Genomic DNA, 19,856 nt, shown 5'->3' on the forward strand with positions numbered 1-19,856 from the left:
ATAAGAAGGAAAGAAAGAACAGAGCATCCTCCCCCCTCCACCACCACCACCACCCTCCGTTTGCATAGATCTCCTTTCTCCGAGTGTTTCCTCTTTAATTATGACCTGTTTCCCCTCCCTCTCCCCCCGCCCCAGCTTCAGTGAAAGGAGCCCTTCTGTCACTCGTCACTCGCTCCCTGGCTCGCTCGCGCGCTGGCTGTGGGAGGAGCCGCCGGAGGAAGCTGTGTGCCTGGGATGCCGAGCGCCAGAGGATGGAGCTGCTCCGAGAGGGGACGTCGCTAACGAGCCCGGCTTCCCGAGGCGGCTAGAAACAGGCAACTTGCCTCGGCTGGATCCCCCGAGGCACGGAGCCCGAGGCCACCCGGAGGGACCGACGGACAGACAGATGGTCGGCGCGAACCCGGGAGGACCGCGGCGGAGGCTGAGCACCGCGAGTCGCCAAGCAGGAGAAACTCACCGCGAACCCAAGTTGCCCCGCCGGCTTCCCCTCGGCGCGCGGAGGAATGAGACCTTTCCAGCTCGACCTGCTTTTCGTCTGCTTCTTCCTCTTCAGCCAAGGTAGGACCCGTGCGCCGCTGGAGTTGCGAAGAAAGTCGGCGGGGTTGTCAGGGCGCGGGAGGCTGCGGGCAGGAATGTGGGCAGGCTTCGGAAAGTCGAATTGATGGATGCGTCTCCCGGTGCCCGGCTGAGGGGCACTGGCATTGCCTCTTTGCTTTGAACATGCAACAAAATGGTACTGTTTATTTTCCTTTGGAAGGCAGGGATACGGGAGGGGAGGGTGACTTTCTTCCCTCACTTGTCAACATCCAGCTCAAACTCTCCAATGCAAATGAGTTCTTTATGCTCACGGTATGTTAATTAGGCAGCATCTATGTAGCTGTGCGGCTCTGAACTTCTGGGCGCCTCCTCTCCTTCAGACACAGGTTGGAGAAGGACAGGGTCGGGAAGGAGAGCTTTGTTTAGGTGGTTATTTCAGCTCGAATCAGGTCGGGCTGGCACGGGTGTATTCGGAAGGGAACGCGTGCGGAGGGGCTGCGATGACCGAATGGATCGTGGGGGTGATGTGTAGTGTTTGGAAAACGCTTCTGAAGAGTTGGCCTCTCTAAATATGCCTGCGTTCTGCGTCCTATACAGCACTAGATTTCAGGGCAGAAAATGAAATTCCGCCCCTGATGCTGACTGCTTCCTTTCTGCAGCCTAGCAGGGGCAGAGAAGCTGGTGGACTTTCCGAAAAGAACTTAGCCACCTCGGCTTCCTGCCCCTGGGAGCCGTGAGACCGGTATCGGTGGAGGATGGGGAGGGCCGTTCGGGAGAGCGATGGAGAGTGCCCGCGTAGCCAGTAGCATCCGGAGTCACCTGTGGAATTGAGTTTGAGGGACAAGTCAGTTGGTTTCTTCCCCCTCTTCTGGAATGCCGGCGCTGTGTCTGCCATCTGAGGCGGCATTTGTGCCAGCCAGCACAGCTCTGGAAGGAGCAGGACTCTCTCAGAAAAATCCACAACAGAGCACGTCCATCTGTTGATTAAATGAAGGGTAAAAGTTTTTGAGAAAGCACAGCACCGCCATGGGTGGCTGGCTTTGCAAGTAAACAGCATGTCTCCCTTCCTTCCCCTGTCAGGGAGAAGCCAGATGAGACCAGAAACCCAGGCTCCCGTCCCCGGCTCCTCCACTGGTACTTGTGGTCACTGCAGATTTTTCCCCTTGTCAAACTTTGCTTCTGGCCATCCTGATTTAACCCGGGGGGCCTTCCCCCACCTGAGTGTGCTCGTACCCCTGCTTGTATATAATTCTAATGTACACACATACACACACTCATGTATTCATGTGGTTTTGTGCCTCTCACCAGGGCTCCTTACAGCAGCAGGAAGATAAATTGCCTTCCCCAGAGTTTTTGGGCCGAATGAATAAGAACTATCTCAGAACACTGGTATAGAAACATTTGGGTTCTATTACCATTTTGTGAGATGACCCTCTTTCTCGGATGTGTGTGTGCTTTTCTATGGATACACACCTACACCAACACATGTGCTCACTCTCATTCTCCTTTGCCTCTTACCAATTCATTCACTCAGGAAGTTACATGTAGAATCCTTAAATAGAGGATCCAACCGTACCTCTTACACCCAGCTTCACAAGACCAGTGCACGTTTTACTCTGTCCGGTGCTTGTGTTCTTAGAAGCTTGAGCCAAGACTCTTGTCTAGATTGACACAAGAAGCCTATAGGTGTCTAAGTGCCTCTCTGGCTGTTGGAATCATCACAGCGTGCATCTTCTACTTTGCTTATTTCCTTTCTCAGTATGGAGCTGTTTCTCGACTGCCTCATATAAATCTTTAAATATTTACCTATGGAGGTTAAATACTGTTTCTTCTACCCATAGCCCAGAGGGCACTAGGAAGGAACCAGAGCATCTTGCAATTCATAGTTCCTTGTTATTCCTGAGTATTCTGAGCTTGGCCAGCTCTGTCCACCCTACCAAATGGTAGAGACATAGTCCACGGGACTCCAAAACAAGTCTAAAGAAAGACAAGGAGACCAAAGTGGATGTAGCCAATCAGAATCCCTTACATCACCAGACATTGTAGGGTAGGTTCCTTGAATAGACTGTGTTTAACTATAGGAAGTAAGGATCAAGTGGGACAATCTTTAATGGAGTTCACTGGGCTAGAATATCTTTTGACTTGATCCAGGGGCATTGATTTGAATGTGGATGTTGTTTTTGAGTATTCTGAATTGCCCAGATGATTCTGTTTGACCCTCTACACATATATGCTTAATTCATATACTGTGCCCGACCCCTGCCTGGCGTCATGTATTTATCAGGTTATCAGATAGAGCATATCCACTTTCAACAGGTCACGAGAGGACTAGCCCCCAGGCTCTCGATGGCCCCAGCTCTCATCCCCCAACTGTGGTTGCCCCCTACCTGACACCCCCACCGAGCCACCCCTCTGATCCCACCTCCCGCGTGCCCTTCCTCTGGGGACTCTTTCCAAGGAAATGTGCAGAGATTCAGGGATGGCCCTCCACTCGGAGAGAACAAATGCCCAGGGCTTTTGTAGGTCCTTCTCTGGCCCTCTAGTGACACATCCATCTGCTGTCCAACGCCTCTCACAGTGGGAACGTGCATGTCAGTTTGGAGTCCCTGGAAACACAATTCTCATGCTTTGCATACACAGGGCGTGCTCCAAGCAGTGCTCTGAAGACTTTAAAAGCAAAACATCTAGGTCAACTCTTAGAGTCATTTCACTCATCCTTTCTCTTCTAATTTGTCCAGTATATATTCACCTTTACTTTTCTATATACCCCTTTAGAGAGGGAAATTAAGGTATAATTAATGCTAGTGATATGCTATATCCCTAATCTTGTAAAGTTTGAGCTTTTCATATAGATTGAGATTAAATATGTATTGATGATTCTTAAGGCAGCAGTAGAAAGGCCAAATGGCATTCCTCCATTCCCGCTGCAGCCACGTCCCCAGGCTGGGCTCCCCACAAGGAAGTGGAGAGTGGCCAGCGTGCACTGTGTGTGGGTTTCTCTCTTGCTGGGGATGCCTCTTGCTCAGCTGTCAGGACGGACGGAGTGCTCTGTACAGAGAGGGATAATGTCACGGCACAATTTGCCTCCCGCAGAGAAGAGGCATGTTCTGCCCCTGGGTGAAAAGGAATCGATTCTCTTGTCATCCATACATTTAGAACTTGCTATATTTTTCCCTTTCTCATTTTGGTTTGCCCACAACGATTTCCTTCTGTGCCCTCCTTCTTTAAGACCCGTCCCATGCAGCCTGCACAGCCACATCTTAAATGGCTTTAGAGGGATGATGCTCTACCAGGACAGAGAACCCCCTACTTCCCGTCAGATCTCAGGTTCTGAGACAGTTCAGGGAACATGCAATGGTCCAAACCCTGCGCCTCCTACTTCGGCACAGCCGCTCCTAGGAAATGTGTCCTCTTCCCCACTCGCTGACATTTTGCTCTAGCATCCCAGAGTGTCCTGTCCTGCCTGGTAACTTTGTGGGTCTGAAAGTTCTAATTCTGAGGAGTCCAGCTCTCTTGTTGGCTTTACATGCACACCACGCTATTCTGAACCTGTTGGGGTGAGAGTGAAAAGTTGTATTTACCTATCAATGGCATCCCTGAGTTGAGGATTAATCCAGGGTGTCATCTCCCTGTTGGGAAGAATCTGAGCCACTTGCTCTCCTGACTTGCTGGCAGGAGTCACCAAAAGGGACTGTCAGATGGCCATCAGAGGGGCAGAGGTTCTTGGTGATGCGAATCTCCAAGGGAAGAGAAGAGCATCAAGCAGACAGACGATAAAGTAGAGGGTGAGTGGAGAGAGGTGGCGGGGGAGGGGGGAGGGCCTGGGGGTGACAGGACGCATGGGAAGGGAGGAGCAAGGACAGGAGGCTTCAACTTGCAAGAAGCTCCCTTGGGGAGGGGGGAAGGGCCTCAGAAAACAGCATGAGCACAGCCAAGGCAGCCAGAAGTATGGAGGGGATCCTAGCGGGGTACAGGCCGAGAAGGCATTCGAAAAGGAAATTGGGAGTGAACAGCAATTTTGGAAACATTTATCCTTACCCAGAAATATCGTAGAACAAAAGACGGGACAATTAGTAAGTGTGAGGCTTCCGCCACCAGCACCCCAAGTGGTCTGATAGCTTGTCTAGAGGAAGAAGAATCACTTCTTTTGTCCTGGAAGGTCAGTGCACAGCTGCCAAGGGTGTGGGACCCCTTCTTTCACAAATAGCCTGGGTGAGGGGAACTAGGGCATGTCTGTTGGGCCTGGGGGTGGTCACCGTGTCTCCTGCCCAGCAGGGAGTTGTCAGTTGCTAGCCAGACCTATAGAGGAAGGAGGAGAAACACCCCAGGGGGAGAGGGGTGTGGGCTGGGGTCAGGGCCTTCACACTGCACTTAGAGGATCCCACGGGGGCCTCCCTCTTGGGTTACAAAGGCAGATCTCGCTTGGAACATGGCAGCAGTGAGCTAGGCATGCTACCAAGGAGCAGCTCTGCCTGGGGCGCCTGTGTTGGTAGGAGCCAGGGCCAGCGGGGGACTGGGTGGAGCAGGGCATTAGGCCTGAAGATGCAATTTTTCTTTTTTATTCAGCCCAGTGGGGGTGACTTAGGCGGCATTATATTGCAGACCCAAAAAAGCACATGAATAATCCAGAATGAATTCAAGAGATTTCAATAGCAAAATAATAACAATACTAATGATTCCTTTGATTTGCAGAGTACTTTTCTTCCAAGGAGATAAAAAGATAAACTGTTTTGGAAACACGAACGAGGGAAAGAAAATTGCCTGTGATGGAGGATTGGGGAGGAGGGCCAGGAGCTTTCATTTTAGGGTCTGCATGTAATTGGGGGAGAGGGAGGGGGTTACTCAGGCTTAGGCATCATTTCTCAGCTACAGTCCTTATCCTTGGAAGATGTTGAGATGACTTTGGGGGTGTAAAACTAGTGCAGGCCTTTTTAATCAGGGTCCACCTAGAAATAACAGAGCGCCAACTTCCTTCCCTCACCCCGGGAACAGGGCCATTCTAATTCAGCAGCAGAGGGGGTCAGTGAGGCCATGAACTTGCTGGAATCCACACTTGGACTCTCACCACTGCACTGATCCCAACCGTAATGGTGGTTCTCGCAGCAGAGTGATCTGGGGCCCCAGTCTTCCCTCAAGATCAGCGGACTCTCAAGCATTCGTAGTGCAGAGTCCAGCTGGAGCTGTTGCCCTGGGGATGTCTGCGCCCACGGGTTTCATATCACATCACTGCTATCCACAAGGGAGCCAGGAGCAAAGCCTGCCAGCATCCTGTACCAGGCTGCGATAGCTTCACCCGGTATTCCAAATGGAGTGGGATTTTATTTCCAGTGAGGGGAGTGATGCAGAGTCTACCGCATTGAGACAGTACAGCTCTGTATGTCATCGTGGGTCATTTTCTTTTCCCCAGGGAAAGCCAGAATCCAGTTACCTGAGCCGGTCAAATATGAATATAGATAAGCCTTACAGACCATCGGAATACTTGTCACATTCACGCAAAGAATGCTGTGCCCTGTTTTCTGCTGAGCTTGAAGAGTAAACAGAACCCACACGGTTGCCATAGACTAGGGCTCTCCACCACCACATTTAGCATTAACTTTCATAACTTTCTACTTCTAACCCACTAAAAAAAGAGCTAGGGATCACATACCATGCTTTTTTAAAATTTTTTCCTTCTCCTCCTCTCCCAATGGTAAAAATGAGTAGCCTGGCTGTATATTTCTAGAAGTCAGTAAATGTCAATATTAGATAAGTGTTTCCTTTATGTCACTGCAGTTTAGCATAAGCTGCTTGGAAACAAATGTCTTCCGTAAGCGTACAACATTTCCATGAGCACACAGTCAATACCACGATGAGGATTAAATAAATGTCAGCTTTCCCTGGGTACACTGGTGACAAGTTAAGGCCATGGAATTTGTGGCCAGTGTGAGTGACCCCTGCTCCTTGCACAGTTATCGTGTTGCATCCCTGGCTGGGGCACGGAGCCTGGAGGATAGACACGCATCCATCCCCTGGCTGGAAATCAAGGTAAGGAAGTAGCCAGATGTAGACCCCTGCCGACATGCCACCAGGAAGTTCTTCCTGGCAGTCTAGAAGCCTTACCATGCCCACTTCAAGCCTTCTCCCGTCCGTGAACCCCCTCTCCTCGCCAAACACAGAGCACACACCACTGATTGCTACAGTGTAGTGATATCCAGAACTTGGAACAAATCAGCCATTTTCCTCAAATAGGGGATGCACTTTGCCTCTAATCTTCTACCTGATGTTGGTGTCGTCATGGGCAAAGTGAAGGAGATTCGCCCGAGGTTGTTTTTTTGATCACTGAAACTAGCGCTGCTATGCCATGTGTTTGTCACTATTAAAAGGAGGTGTGCCCATCAGCCTGGATTATCTAGGTGGTCTGCTTACTTGTTCTGTGTTCACCGGACAGTTATTGCAAGTTCACGTTCTTTCTAACTAGTGCCTGGAAGGCAGAAATTTGAAATCTGACGCTGACAGTTGCAGCAGTGACAACCAAACATCATTTTCACCTTTCCGCACTCCTCCCCAGGGGCTCCACAGGGTCTGTGTCTCAGAGGGCCACATTTCTTACTCCTTCCTTTGTGATTCAGCAGCATTTTATGACACCAAAGCACAGCCCTGTCCACTGAGCCAGCCCTCATTGGGGGCCTACTGTGTGGTGGGCACTGTGCCAGAGGCTTTTGATGTAAAGATGAGTGAGGCCGTGGTTCTGCCCCAGGGGAGCACTCAGGCTAGTCAAGGAGCAAACACTTGGACTTGCCGTTACAAGTCAGCAGCTCAGAACAGTCAGGGTGTTCTGAGAGCAACAGGAATGGCTGAAGGTATTAAGAAAGGCTGTGCAGAGGAGGTGACTTGATCATAAAAGATGCCTAGGGTTCTCCCGATGATGCAAAGAAAGGAAGTCCCAGGTGGTACCTCAAATTGTGCACACAGGCCAGAAAGCAGGACAGAATGTCAGAGTTCAGAAGCAGTGGTTTGTGTGGGGGTTGGGATGCGGTGGGTTGAGGAAGCTTGTGAATGCTCGTGAATACCATGATAAATATTTTGAGAATGATTTTCAGAATTGTCTGTTCTTCAGAAATATCATTAGTAGTTTATGGGTCTGTAATCTCCTCTATACCATGGGTTCAATGGGCAAAAAGTAGAGAGAGAGAGATGAATCAACATGTTATTTGTTCTTGGTGTTCCCCGTGTTTCACAAGGGGCTTAAAAAATGTAGAATTGAATGGAAATATCCTCACTCATCTTGCTCCACAGTAGTGTGTAAAGGGATGAAAAAGTGAGCAAGAGAATAAGCAGGAAGGAATGGTCTTCACTCTTGGTCTAGATTCCAGAGGGAAGGCAGAGAAGGGTAGTAGGCAGACGCAGACTTAAGAGTGACACGTTGGGTAAAGAATGTGGACAGCACCATGGAGAACACAGAAGCAGGGATGGCCGAGTACGCACAGGACTGTTAGTCTGATGGAGTGCTCTGAGGAGAGGGAGTTTCCAGTTTCTGGGGCCCCTGGAAGGCTAGGCGGAGGTGGAGGCAGCCTAACGTTGAAGATGAATGGTACACCAGAAAGGCAGACAGGGACAAGGGTGAGACAAGCAAGAGGTGTCTGGGGACATTCTGCCGAGGACTTCTTTCCTGTTCTCAAGAGGCAGCTAAGCTACCCTGGCTCTGGGGGAAACAAGGTTACAAGCTAAGCGATTCTACTCAGAAATGCTTACAAGTCTCCAGCACCAAGTAACCTTTCATTCAAGAGTAAAGAACATCATCAGATCACGTGTTCCACACTCTGGCCTGTTCTCTTCTGGAAATGATGGGGCTGGCAGGGCAAACTCAAAGGGTGAAGCCACACCCTGTATTGTTATGCAGGAAGGAGGCAGGGACATCTCCAGGACGGTCCACAGCTATCCCTAGTGTCAAAGGCTGGCTGGCTGGATGGCCTCCCATTACTGAAAGGCTAACAGTGGAATTCGGGTCCTCAAGAATGGAAGAGTCAGGGTGGACGACAAGGTCCTATAGTATATCTAGCACAGGGAACTGTATTCAATGTCCTGGGATAGACCAGAATGGAAAAGAATATCAAAAAGAACACGTATCTGTGTATAACTGTGTCAATTTGCTACACAGCAGAAATTAACACAACATTGTAAATCAACTATACTTCAATAAAAAAAATAATAGTAAAGTGAATCTCCTAAAAAGATGATAATAATGGAAGAGTCGGTCCCTACGAAAGTGGATTGGAGAGTAGACGAGATGACATCGAAATTCTCTCCAACTGCAAGATTTCCTAAATGTTATCTATTAACAACAAGCTGTTTATTTTAGATAATACATTCTTCTGCCATCTAGAAGGTAAATGACGGGTTGTGGATCTCTTTGTCCAGGTCACTTTCTTATAGGTGCCGCGCAGGTTCTTTGGGCTGATGGTGGTGGCAGCGGCAGTGGTGGTAATTACAGTGTTGGAATGGTGATGATATTTAGCATTTGTGTAAAGCGTCACACGTTGCAATGGCCTTCCACGAGCGCTACTTCACTCATCACCACGACACCAGTGAGAGGTGGCCATTGTCACCGTCAGGCCCTTGGGAAGGTTCCTTTGCTGACCGTACCCCCTCCCCATCCAGTCCACGGTGCTGTTGAGAAGTGTCGAAGCTTCTCAAGGTGCTGGCGGATGCACACCAGCGACAGACAAGTGCAGAAGAGGACGCTAAGCTGGGGCCGAGATGAGCCACGTTCCTGGAACCTGTGCGCATCCTCAGTGGGTAGGCACAGGAGAGGGCTTTAGGGGTCCCCTATGAAAATTGGGGAGCTGACCTTGGAACCGTGACCCCGCATGGCAGCTCTCTCTCTCTCTCTTTGCCCCCGGACTCTTCCTGAATTGATCCCTTCCTCTGCCTGGCCTTCAGCTTTACCTCGAGGGCCCGAGATTTCCAGGCCCCTCACACCTGGGGAAGTGACAGGCCGGCCTTTTGGGTAGAATAGCAGCCAAAGAGGTGCTGCTTGGGTAGCTCCTTTCGTGGCTGCGCTGACAAACACAGAAACAAAAAAACAAGGCAGGGGCTTTTCTTAACTGGTTCATAAAAATGTCCATTTCTTCTATCGCCCTGATGCCTAGCACCCTAGTCCGCATCGAGGAGGCTGTGAATAAATATCGATTCTTGTAATACAATGTGAGGAAAAATGACAGAGAGAAAAGAACGCAGTGCCTCTGACACCCTCACATCACCACATTCCACAGCAGAGGCTGAGACGCCCCCACAGGAGGACAGAGGAAAGACCCTGACCGTTTAAAGTACGGTCTTGCCCTGTAGGAAGCAGTTCCTCTCCTAGGAAGGCCTTGAATGACCATCGGGTCACCAGGAACACTGCCAAGAAAAACACCCTCTGGCAGCCACCCACTCCTCCCAAGAAACAGTCGGGCCTTCTGTTCTTTAATGCATGTCAGTTCCCATCTCTGTCAGTCACCTGCACATGTCACAGGTGACGTGGCTCTGGTGCATTGTGACAGGCCACCTGTCACCCTTGGCGATGCTGGGAGCTATGACAGCTTCAGAGCGACACCGGGCCTGGTTGGCTTATCACGCAGGCATTCAGGGGACAGGAACTTAGAGCTCTCTCCCGGTGACCCATCCCGGTGCTGCACAGAGAGCGACAGCCACCCTTCCCTGCCACACTGCCCTTGTCCCAGAGGAAGAGCACCTGCCAGTTAATCTCCCAGTGGCTTTGTTCTCCACGTCCTAAGACCTGCACTTCTCTGTGTCTCACTAAGGGATGCTGGGGTCTACCCCACGTTCACAGGGAGTCCCATTGCTTCTGGGAACTAGACTCTGAAGCCTCCTTCTTGCCTAAGACACTGTGCCCATGTGATGGGGCCTGGGGAGAGAGGGCCTGTGTTTGTGTTGGGACCACATTGGTCAAGAGTTGATTGAACAGAACGTTTTGGGATCTGAAACCAGGTGATTACTGCAGTTCCTACATCTGCCTGTTGGTGGCAGCAGCAGCGCTTACAAAGCCCAAGAGTGAGCTGAGAGCAGGAGGCCCAGGGCGGCCCCTTAGAACCAGGAAGAGAGAGGGACTCCCGGGTCAGGGTGCCCGGGCAGCAGGGCTGGGGCAGCTAAGGGTGGGCAGAGGGCATGGAAGGAAGGAGCAGGCCTTCCGGATGGCTGCAGCTCCCTGAGGAGGCTCGCTTCCTTTCTCCTCTTTCTGATGGATGGGAGGGCAGAGTGTTAAGGCGGACACCTACGCAGAGTGGCAAGAGGTAGGTGGGCATGACTGAAAATGCTCGAGGGGCTTGGAAGAGCTACAGAGAGAGGCAGTGAGAGAGCCCTCAGCTAGCGCTGTCTGTCCTGGGGGTGATGGATGGGCTAGTCCTCCCAGGAGCCCTGCTTTTCCCCAGGGAGCCCACCGCCCCTCCCAGGTGTTTGCCCCTTTAATGATCTGGGAGCCAGTATTTCTGCTGCTGCTCCCCTCTGCTGCTGAAAAAGCCAAACATGCTCAAGTTAGTCCTCATCATCCCTGATCTCCCAGGCAGGCTCAAGAGGAGCTCCTCTATTTTCACCTCTGGATAGAAACAGGCACCATTAAAAAAACTGCCATGAGCCATAGTCATTTGTTTGAAAGTGTGTTTTTCCAGGCAAGGTAACCGGATCCTGACACGGGCACTGGTAGCCGATGCCCTGTGCTCTGTTGGAGGGAAGGGGCAGAGCCCTCTTGGCCCCAAGAACTGCTTACCTCGTCCTTTATCTTCTAGGGGGAGGCAGCTGCCTTGTTCACCTGTTGAGAATTACAAGCGGGATGGACCTATGCCCAGGGTCGATCCACATGCAGCATAAACTAAGATAGTGAGATGTGGGATGAAGGAAGGGTGAGGCGTCATCAGAGCATCCCTCTCTGGTCTTCTCTGTGTGGCCTGAGGGGCTGGTGGAACCGGCCGTGTGTGTTGCCTGAAATCATCAGACACTGTGTGACCATCCATTAGGTTTCAGTTGCCAGTGGGATTTTAAATGAGTTTTTCTCAAGCCCCAGCAGCCTCCCACACCTGAGTCACCACTGCCATCCCTTGCTGCTTTCTCAGGAGCGCAGAGAGCTGCCATCTGTCCGGTCCTCACTGTCTGTCTTCCTGAGGATGGGGGAGGGCGCAGTGGAGTTGGGAGGATGTAGGCTGTTCTGCCCATCCTACTAACAGGTCTGCTGGCACATAGCAGGTGATACCTTGAGCATCTCATGTCAGAGAAGAAAACTGTTGGCATAAGGTTCACCTTATTTGAAACTGCAGATTTGATGCTAATACAGGTTGGAGAGGAAAAATAGAGCTGCGTAATTAGAGAATTTGCTAAAAATAATGGAGATAGCTCTCTTCCCCACATAAAAAGGTGTTATAACAAGGTGGTATGTGCCCTTGGTCCCCTGTCTCCCGGGCCCCCTGATTTGGCCAGCTGCTCTCCTTTCTCCTTTTACAAATGCGACCCTGCTTCTGGGATCCTTCACAAGAGAAGGGAAATGATGAGAATAGAAAAGAAGCAAAACCTCAAGAGTCTCATTGTGTTTCCCTCTACTGCTAACGCCTGCGGTTGCTAAGCTGGAACCAGCCATGGGGAGGCGCTATTGAGGCCTATGGCCAGGTCTTTTTCTGAGCTTGCCTGCATTCTCCTATTTAATCCTCACAGCAACCTGATAAAGCCGGGACTGTCATACCCATTTGCAGGTAAAAACTACTGAGGCTTAGATTCCATAACTTGCCCGAAGGTCACACCACTGTTAAGCATAGAACCACCTTTCAAACACTCGGACAAACACCCAGATCCTTTGCCACCCATCCCTTCAGGAAGAATCCCGGTCCCACAAGTCCCTTTAAGCCACAGAAACCCCTGGCCTGGCCTTTGGTCCTCCTCCTTCCTAACTTGTAGCGCTTGGGGAAAAGTGCTGATAAAAATGGAAGAAATCATCTCTCCTTACGCAAAAGCACAAGTAAGGATTTGAAAAGCTTTCCTCCACGGCTGGTGCTGCCCTTTACCTCTACAGCCCAGCTCCCGTTCAGCTGAACATTTTGAAAGCCAAGGGCTGATTTCTGAACAAGAATCCATCACCACCTAACTTTCCTTCAGTGGATTAAAAAAAATGTGAAACCCCATTCTGCTTAGGGAGAGGTTAGCCTGGTGTTAGCCGTGCACTGTGAGAACAGAGCTACTCGACAGGAAGAGGCACTCAGGACATCAAAACCCTCCTTTTTGTCGAGTCTAGAAGAGTAAAAATGTCAGAAGACCACATGGTTCTGAAATGATTAATACTGGTCGTTAGGAAGGAATAGAAAGGACTCCGGGAAAGCGGGGGAGTCTGAACGCCATTCAGCCTTCAACTCTCCTCACTTGGGACCTGGCAGGTACATCTTATCTTGTGTCAGAAATTATTTCTGAAGGTGGCATGTATCTATCTAGGCCATGCTTGAAATCACAATATTGGTTTAAGATAGACACTTACGATAAACTAGAGAAACATGAAAGTTCTTGGAAGTTTTCAAAGCTCCTTTAGATCGAATCAGAGGAAAACAGAGGAAGAATGCCAGGCAGGTAGATCTCCACGTGAAAGACGGACACCTCCTTCTTATTCCGCAGCCCGAGCCCTTCAGTGCAACACACACACAGATCCCATCAGCCGTGCATTGTCAGCTGTTGCCAGGGCTCCAAAGCCCAGTGGATGCCCGTTTCTCTGGGCATGAGCTTTGCTTTGGGTGTTCTCTTCATCAGATCAGGGCAGAGGTATTAGCAGATAGAAATCCATACTTTGTAGCTGAAAGCAGCTGAATGCTGAGTTGATCAGAATCAAGAAATATCATCCAGAGAAACATATTACTTTTCTCCCCTCTTCTCCTGTGGATAATAATAGAAAATCTACATTCCCCGCTCGTTATCAACGGATATTCATTTTCTAAAATCCATACCACTGAATTCCTGCCAAGGAAAATAAAAATATATACACTGCTGTATTTTTTTAAGAACTTTCATTGAGTTACAGTTAACATACAATAAACTGCATATATTTAGATACACTGCTGTATTTTTAAGTGAAATTATCTTAGTCTTCTTACATTGTCGCCGTCTTAGTCTGAGTCTTCTTATGTTATGTTGTCCACCTTAAATGTTTTTACACAGGCAGGGCAGGGCTGTTTGCATCTTTCTTAAGGGCTGTTGCAACCATGTGAACTGAAAAAAAAAGTATTTTCAAATCCAAGTATGAATATCTGTTACACAGATTTGCTACTTTTGTTGAGTAGGGTTCAGAGTATTTGAATGCCCACCAGGCACCAGTAGTGGGGCGGGGCGGGGGGGGGGGGAGGGGAGGTCACAACTTTCCTCTCAATAAATACTGAGATGCTTTAAAGGAACAACTTCATGGATACTTGTCTATAAAAGGAAAACAAGTTTCTGGTGGTGCATTTTCTGGCACAGGACTCCCTTACATCCACTCTGCCCCCACCCCAACCTCACCTCTGCGTGAATCCCGCTTATATTAACTTAGGCTGTACAAGGGGTCTTGAGAGTGGATTTTAACTAGAGGAGGTAAGGTGATGCATGGGAGCTGCTTCTAAGAGTTTTTTATTTCATGTTATCTTAGGATGACTTACCCGGTGAAAATGGACCCAGGAATTGCAATGGGTCCTGTGCTAAGAAACCAGACAAGTGCCAAGGCCAAGAACATACCGTTTAGAACATGGTGGCTCTGCCCACCCATCACTGCGAAGAGCTCTGAGAATCACCTCTTTCCGTGTGACTCTCAGCCTTGACCCCCTCAGGGAGCCCGGGAGAGCCACGTGATGGTCTGTGCCAACAGGAGAGAACGTAGCTCAGGACAGCCAAAGATTTTCTTTCACCTGCACTTCAGAATGTTTATTTTAAGTCAAGGCTGTACACCAGAGATGATCGTGTCCATAAAGGATGGATTTTCTGTTTGGTCCAGATTCCACACGAATGTAATAATGCACCCCGAGAATTCTCGTGATGGTTTTTAAAAAAATCTTCAAGGTCAATACAACCACAGACATTGATATTTGCTTTATTGTGAACTGGGATCTGCTAGCCGCTTACTGTCATTTTATTTTTCAATTCATAAAAAAAGATGTTCTCATCACTGGGCCTCTGGGCCTCTTTCTTCAACCCAAATCACTGATAGGAAACCAAATGCCGGAGCTGATGACTACGGTGATGGGAGGAGAGAGAGAGGTGGGGCCAGTGCCAGGTTTGAAGGCACCCTCAGCCCCCCAGGGCTGCTGTGTGTGCATTGCGCATATTCCCAGGTGTCTGCGTAACAACGTGGTGATAGGAGAGAGGAAGGGGAAGAGACACAGGTATGCGACTGTCAGACTCGAGAGGAGAGACAGATGGACAGACAGATTGAGCCAGCTGAGAGGCGTGCGGGAGACAGACATCCTAGTCTCCCAGAGATCAGAAGCCTGTAGGGTTCAAAGAACGGCTTTACCTCTCCCAACCCACGTGGGGATCAGGAAGGCACACTCTTGAACACAGGAAGGTCTTAAAGTTTCATTATGAAATACTTGAGTAGCTTAACCATGGTGATGGGCACATGTGCCTGATTTGGGGGCGCAGAGGTCTCTGTCTTGGATGGTTATATGTTCCTTTCATGGTGTCCCGACACCTTCAGGATGAAGATCTTCCGGCCAGAGGTCTGGCCCCTCTCTGCTCCCGGCTCTCCCAGGCTCCCTCCGCTGCAGCCCAGCTGTGAGCTGCGGGCATCTCTGAGTGCCCTCTGCTCCCTCACGCCTCCTGGCTTCCCCACCTGTCTTTCTTCCCACCTGGAAATGTTATCAACCAGGGTTCTTGGCCTCCTTAATAGAAATTGATCAGAGGCCAGACAGGAAATCCAGGCAAGGCTTTATTGGGGCCCCTGCTGCAGCAGGGGGAACAAGAACAAGTAGCAGGTTCCCTTGGTAGCTCGCTTCCCGACGGGAGCATGAGCTGGTTCCTTATAGGGGTGAGGGCAGGGGTGTGTCCAGGGCTTGGGCGGGAGGGGTGGCTTAGGTGGTTTGCCCACTCCTTTGGTGGTGTGGGGTGCAGGGGGCATGCACAGTGCCCTGCTTTTGCTCCCAGCTCTTCAGAAGTGGCAGTTGGGCTTCTTGGTCTCTTTGTATCTTGTTGTCCATAATTTACCCCAGTGGGGCATGCACACAGTGATTTTCAGTCCCTTATAGCTTCTTTGTATTTTGCTGCTCGAGGAGATGTTTGTCCGGGTACAAGCACTGCAGCAAAGAGTGCCAGGTCCCAGCCTGTCTCCTTGGGACCTCCCCTCTTTGCCATGTTGGTCCGGCTACTTTCCACCCTAAGTCAGCCCACCTTGCATCCTGGAGGGTTTCCCTGACCTCCCTCCTCACAAGGGAATTGAACTGCCCTTTCTCCCCCCTTCCACAGCCCTCTTGTCACCATAGATTGAGGTGGCTTTTTCCTATCAGCCTTCCCTTCAGGACTGTGAGCTTTTGGAGGGCAAGGGCTGGCCCTAAAGTCTCGGTTTGTGCAGTGCCTCCCTTGCACCTGGGTACACAGTCCTCCTGGGTCCAGTGTTTCTCCCGCAGGGTGAGGGTGGAACGTGTCAGTGCATCTGGATAGCTTCTGCCTTTCTGTTGCCAACCCCGTGAAAGTGCTTCACCAGAGAATACGCTCTGCTTGCCATCGCTGCTTCCTACAAGTGGTGTGCCTGTGCGCGCCAAGCCTTCCTCGGGGACGAGGTGATAGTGATTTCATCCCTCCTCGCGTTTACATACAACCTGATCGTTTCCAGGTCCCTTTGACATGTATTATGGTCGACTCTCATCCTCACTTTAAAAAATAAGGAAAGTGAGACCAAGTCAGGTTCAGTGGCCTCTCTCAGGTCACACAGGTAGTCTGTGTGAAAGTGAAGGTGGAAACCAGGAGTTCCAAATCCAAACCCAGAAGTTCTTTTGCTCTCCCTCCTCCATGCCCCCCCACCCCCACCGCTGGGTTCCTGCCCCCAAGGAGCATGTCCTTAGAGGGCACTTGGCAGAGTAGGCCCTGGGGGTATTTCCTGCCTCTTCACATGGATGGCGGGTGGTGGTCAGTGTGTCCACCGAGAGGCAGGAGAGCAACTTGTGTGGGGAGCTTAGCAAGGATCCTGTGAGAGGAGTGATGGCTGGTTCCAGCCGAGGCACAAGGGTCTCTGCGCAGAGGCTGGGTGGGGATGTTGCTCTTGACTGGGGCTCTCTCTTGTAAATGAGGCATAATAAGGGGACTTAGTAGCACTGTTATAGTGAGGACTTCACGGTGCCCGGAAGCTCCTCTCAGGGCACCTGCCGTGAGTCTGTCTGCCTGTCAATCAAGGAGGACCTTGTTGGGGTCCAGAGCACCCTCTACCCCTCCTCATCCTCCAAGCATGTGACACCAGCTCTAGACTATGGCTCTGGGTGTGGCCCTCCTATTTAAAAGGGAACCAGGCTTCCTCTTCTACCTGCCTCCCGAAGGTGTCACTTATTGAGGAGTATTTTGAATCGTTATGAAGGGTGTTAAGAGGCGGTGAGGTATTTGCCACCCTCTGGTTCACCAGATGTGGTGAGCTGGTGCCCAAGGTCAGGACAGGTCTGCTCAGGTCCTCAGTCTCTTTTCAAGGCAGGACACTGTGTGGCTTTCTGGAGGAGCAGGTGAGGCCAGGTAACCTTTTTCAACAGGGCTTATCAGGAGAGTGAGACTCAAATGCCCTAAAAGACATCCATTGTATTAATGAATTAATGTATTCCCTCTGTAGCTAAAATGGTGCTGGGTATTTGCTATGCTTGGGAAAAAGGAAAAAATAGTTACTCGTATTATTTTCTGGGTTCCCTGGGTCAGAAGACAAACCCCAGTTGAGAAAGGCTGTATGGGGCTCTATTAGTTTCCTATGGCTGGTATGCAAATTACCACCAACTTTAGTGGCTTAAAACAACACAAATGTGTTATATTACAATTCTGGAGGCCATATGTCTAAAATGAGTCTCACTGGGCTGAGGTCAAGGTGTGGGCAGGGCTGGTTCTTTCTGGAGGCTCTAGGGGAAAATGTTTCCTGGCCATTTCCAGCGTCCAGAGGCAGGCCACCTGCATCCCTTGGCTTTTGGCTTCTCCCCTGCATCACTCCGACCTCTTGCTTCTGTCGCCACATCTACTACGACTGAATCGGATCCTCCCGCCTCTCTCTTATAAGGATGCTGTGATTACATCAGGCCCACCCAGATAGTTCAGGATAATCTCCCCATCTCAGCATCTTTTAACTTAATCACATCTGCAAAGCCCTCTTTGCCTTGTAAGGGGACATATTCCAGGATTAGGACATGGATATCTCTGGACATCTCATTATTCTCCCCACCACAGGGATCAAAGACAGAACTGGAGCTGGGAAGCCCCTTTTCAGGAAAATGCAGGCATTCCTATCCTGCCTCTCTATGTGAGAAATCTGTGCCTCGGTCTCCCTATCTGTAAATTAGAGGGAACCATCTCCCGCCCCATTTATATTTATAAAGTACTTTGAGATTATCAAGTAAAAGGTGCTTGGTATGGAATGGCTATTATGATACCCTACTATGGCTGGGTATAAATTATGCTTATGTTAATTAATGGAGCCACTACTAGATGTAAAACTCCTCGGGTCCCGTGGGGGAGAGATTAGGGGAGCATCTTATTAGAGTCTGTAGTTAAACCTCACTAAATGATTCTTAATAGCGTTTTACTTTGACTTCATTAGCATGGAGTACGGAACGCTCCTTGCAAATACCATACAGCCCGGCCTCCTCCTGTCTTTGGAGTCATTGAAATGGAACAGAGATAAACAACAACAATAGTGTAAAACAAAGGACGCATGGGCAATGGGATTTTCTACTTGGATTTGCTGTAGTAGATTTTTCTCTCTGGGCCTTCATGTCTGGTTGAGTCTCTGGCTGGGAAGGAGGCACAGGGAGTGGGTATAAGTGTGTGGGATTGAATGTGGGGTTGTGGGCTCAAGGATGAGTTTGTGTGTCCTTCCACATACCCAAGCAAAGCGGAGTGTATGATCGCATTAGATACCACTTTGGATCATGTAGGTCTTGAGGTCCCATTCGTGTGCTGTAAAGGCTTCATGAAGTCTCCCTCAGGTTCGAGATGTAAAATTTGGAAGCTTAGCCCCTCTTGCCCACCTCACCACCAGATGCCTTAAGACTCTGCAGAAGGGTTCAGGGCCATTGGTCCCTTGACTTGGTGCACGGCGAGGGCTGGAGTGACCAAGCCTGCCCTCGGCCTCCAGGATGCAAAATGGTCCACCGCGTCTGCCTCCACCCCACACAGCCCCCCTGAAAATCCCCCGCAGCTCTATCCCGGGAGCCCAGGGAGAGACGCCATCCGCAGACAGTGATAGCATCTCCAAATAGGTTTACACAGCGTTCAACCCTGGGAGAGCCTGTGTCCAGGAAAGGTTATGTTGCTGCTAAACAGTCCCAGGGGGAGCATCACGACCAGCTCCGAGCCCAGGGCTCTGGGGAGTTAAAGGAGAGACAAGCCCTGAGAATGATTATAATCCCATTATGCAGAGCTCCCCCTATTTATTTCTTCATATGGATGAATTTGTATACATTTGCATTTTGTTCTATCTGATAATATGCATGGAATTCAAATTGAAATGACTTGACTAGATTTGAATATTAATGAGGCGTTTAAAGGCTGCCATCCCTGGCAGAGTCCCCTGGCAAGGGAGTGTGTGGTGCAGAAGCTCAGCCATCCCCTCGGGCACCAGCCCCACCAGGCACCAGCACCGGAGCCCAGGGCAGGGGAGGGCTGCCCTCGGGGTGGAGGGCCCCCGCACCCACAGCTGCCGGCATCAAGCCGGGAGCCCACTCCACCAAGGGGGTGCGTTGAAAACAGCCCCCCGAGTGTGCTTGGTTTCTCCTCAGACATCCAGACACATGGTTTTAGCATGGCCATGAAGGGCAGGAGGTTTTCCCACATGAAGAAAAGCCTAATTGCCTTTCTCTCCTAGAACTGGGAGGTGAGGGGCAGAGATGTGTTGCAACTAGACAGGTCCAGGTGAGGGTAGCTCTTCCTCAGGGACCCATCCAGGTGCTGGGCTTTCTTCTGCCCTGGGTCTTGGAGCTGCAGCGCATGTAACACCTCCTGGTTATTTTCTGCAGGATGATGACAGTTTGTCTACGTGTTCTCAGTTGGCCTGAAGGCTGTCGGTTCTTCTTGAGGCTCTGGTAGGAAATCACTGGATACTGGTCACTGCAGCCTGCCTGGGGCCTGGGCTAACCTCCAAGAAGAAATAAGATAGAAAGGCTTGTGAACAT

The 19,856-nt window shown here is 50.3% G+C and overlaps 1 protein-coding gene across 1 annotated transcript in view; it reads left to right on the forward strand.

Annotated features, from left to right (window-relative positions):
* The first annotated feature begins 208 nt into the window (after window positions 1-208).
* KIRREL3 (kirre like nephrin family adhesion molecule 3) overlaps window positions 209-19,856 on the forward strand; it is a 548,370-nt gene continuing 528,722 nt past the window's right edge. The window contains exon 1 of the mRNA XM_057750383.1: window positions 209-558. Coding sequence (XP_057606366.1) covers window positions 504-558 — 55 coding nt within the window. The 5' untranslated portion in view covers window positions 209-503. The remainder of the gene's footprint in view (window positions 559-19,856) is intronic.

This window comes from Hippopotamus amphibius, chromosome 9 (genome assembly GCF_030028045.1).
Source record: "Hippopotamus amphibius kiboko isolate mHipAmp2 chromosome 9, mHipAmp2.hap2, whole genome shotgun sequence".
Taxonomy (NCBI): domain Eukaryota; kingdom Metazoa; phylum Chordata; class Mammalia; order Artiodactyla; family Hippopotamidae; genus Hippopotamus; species Hippopotamus amphibius.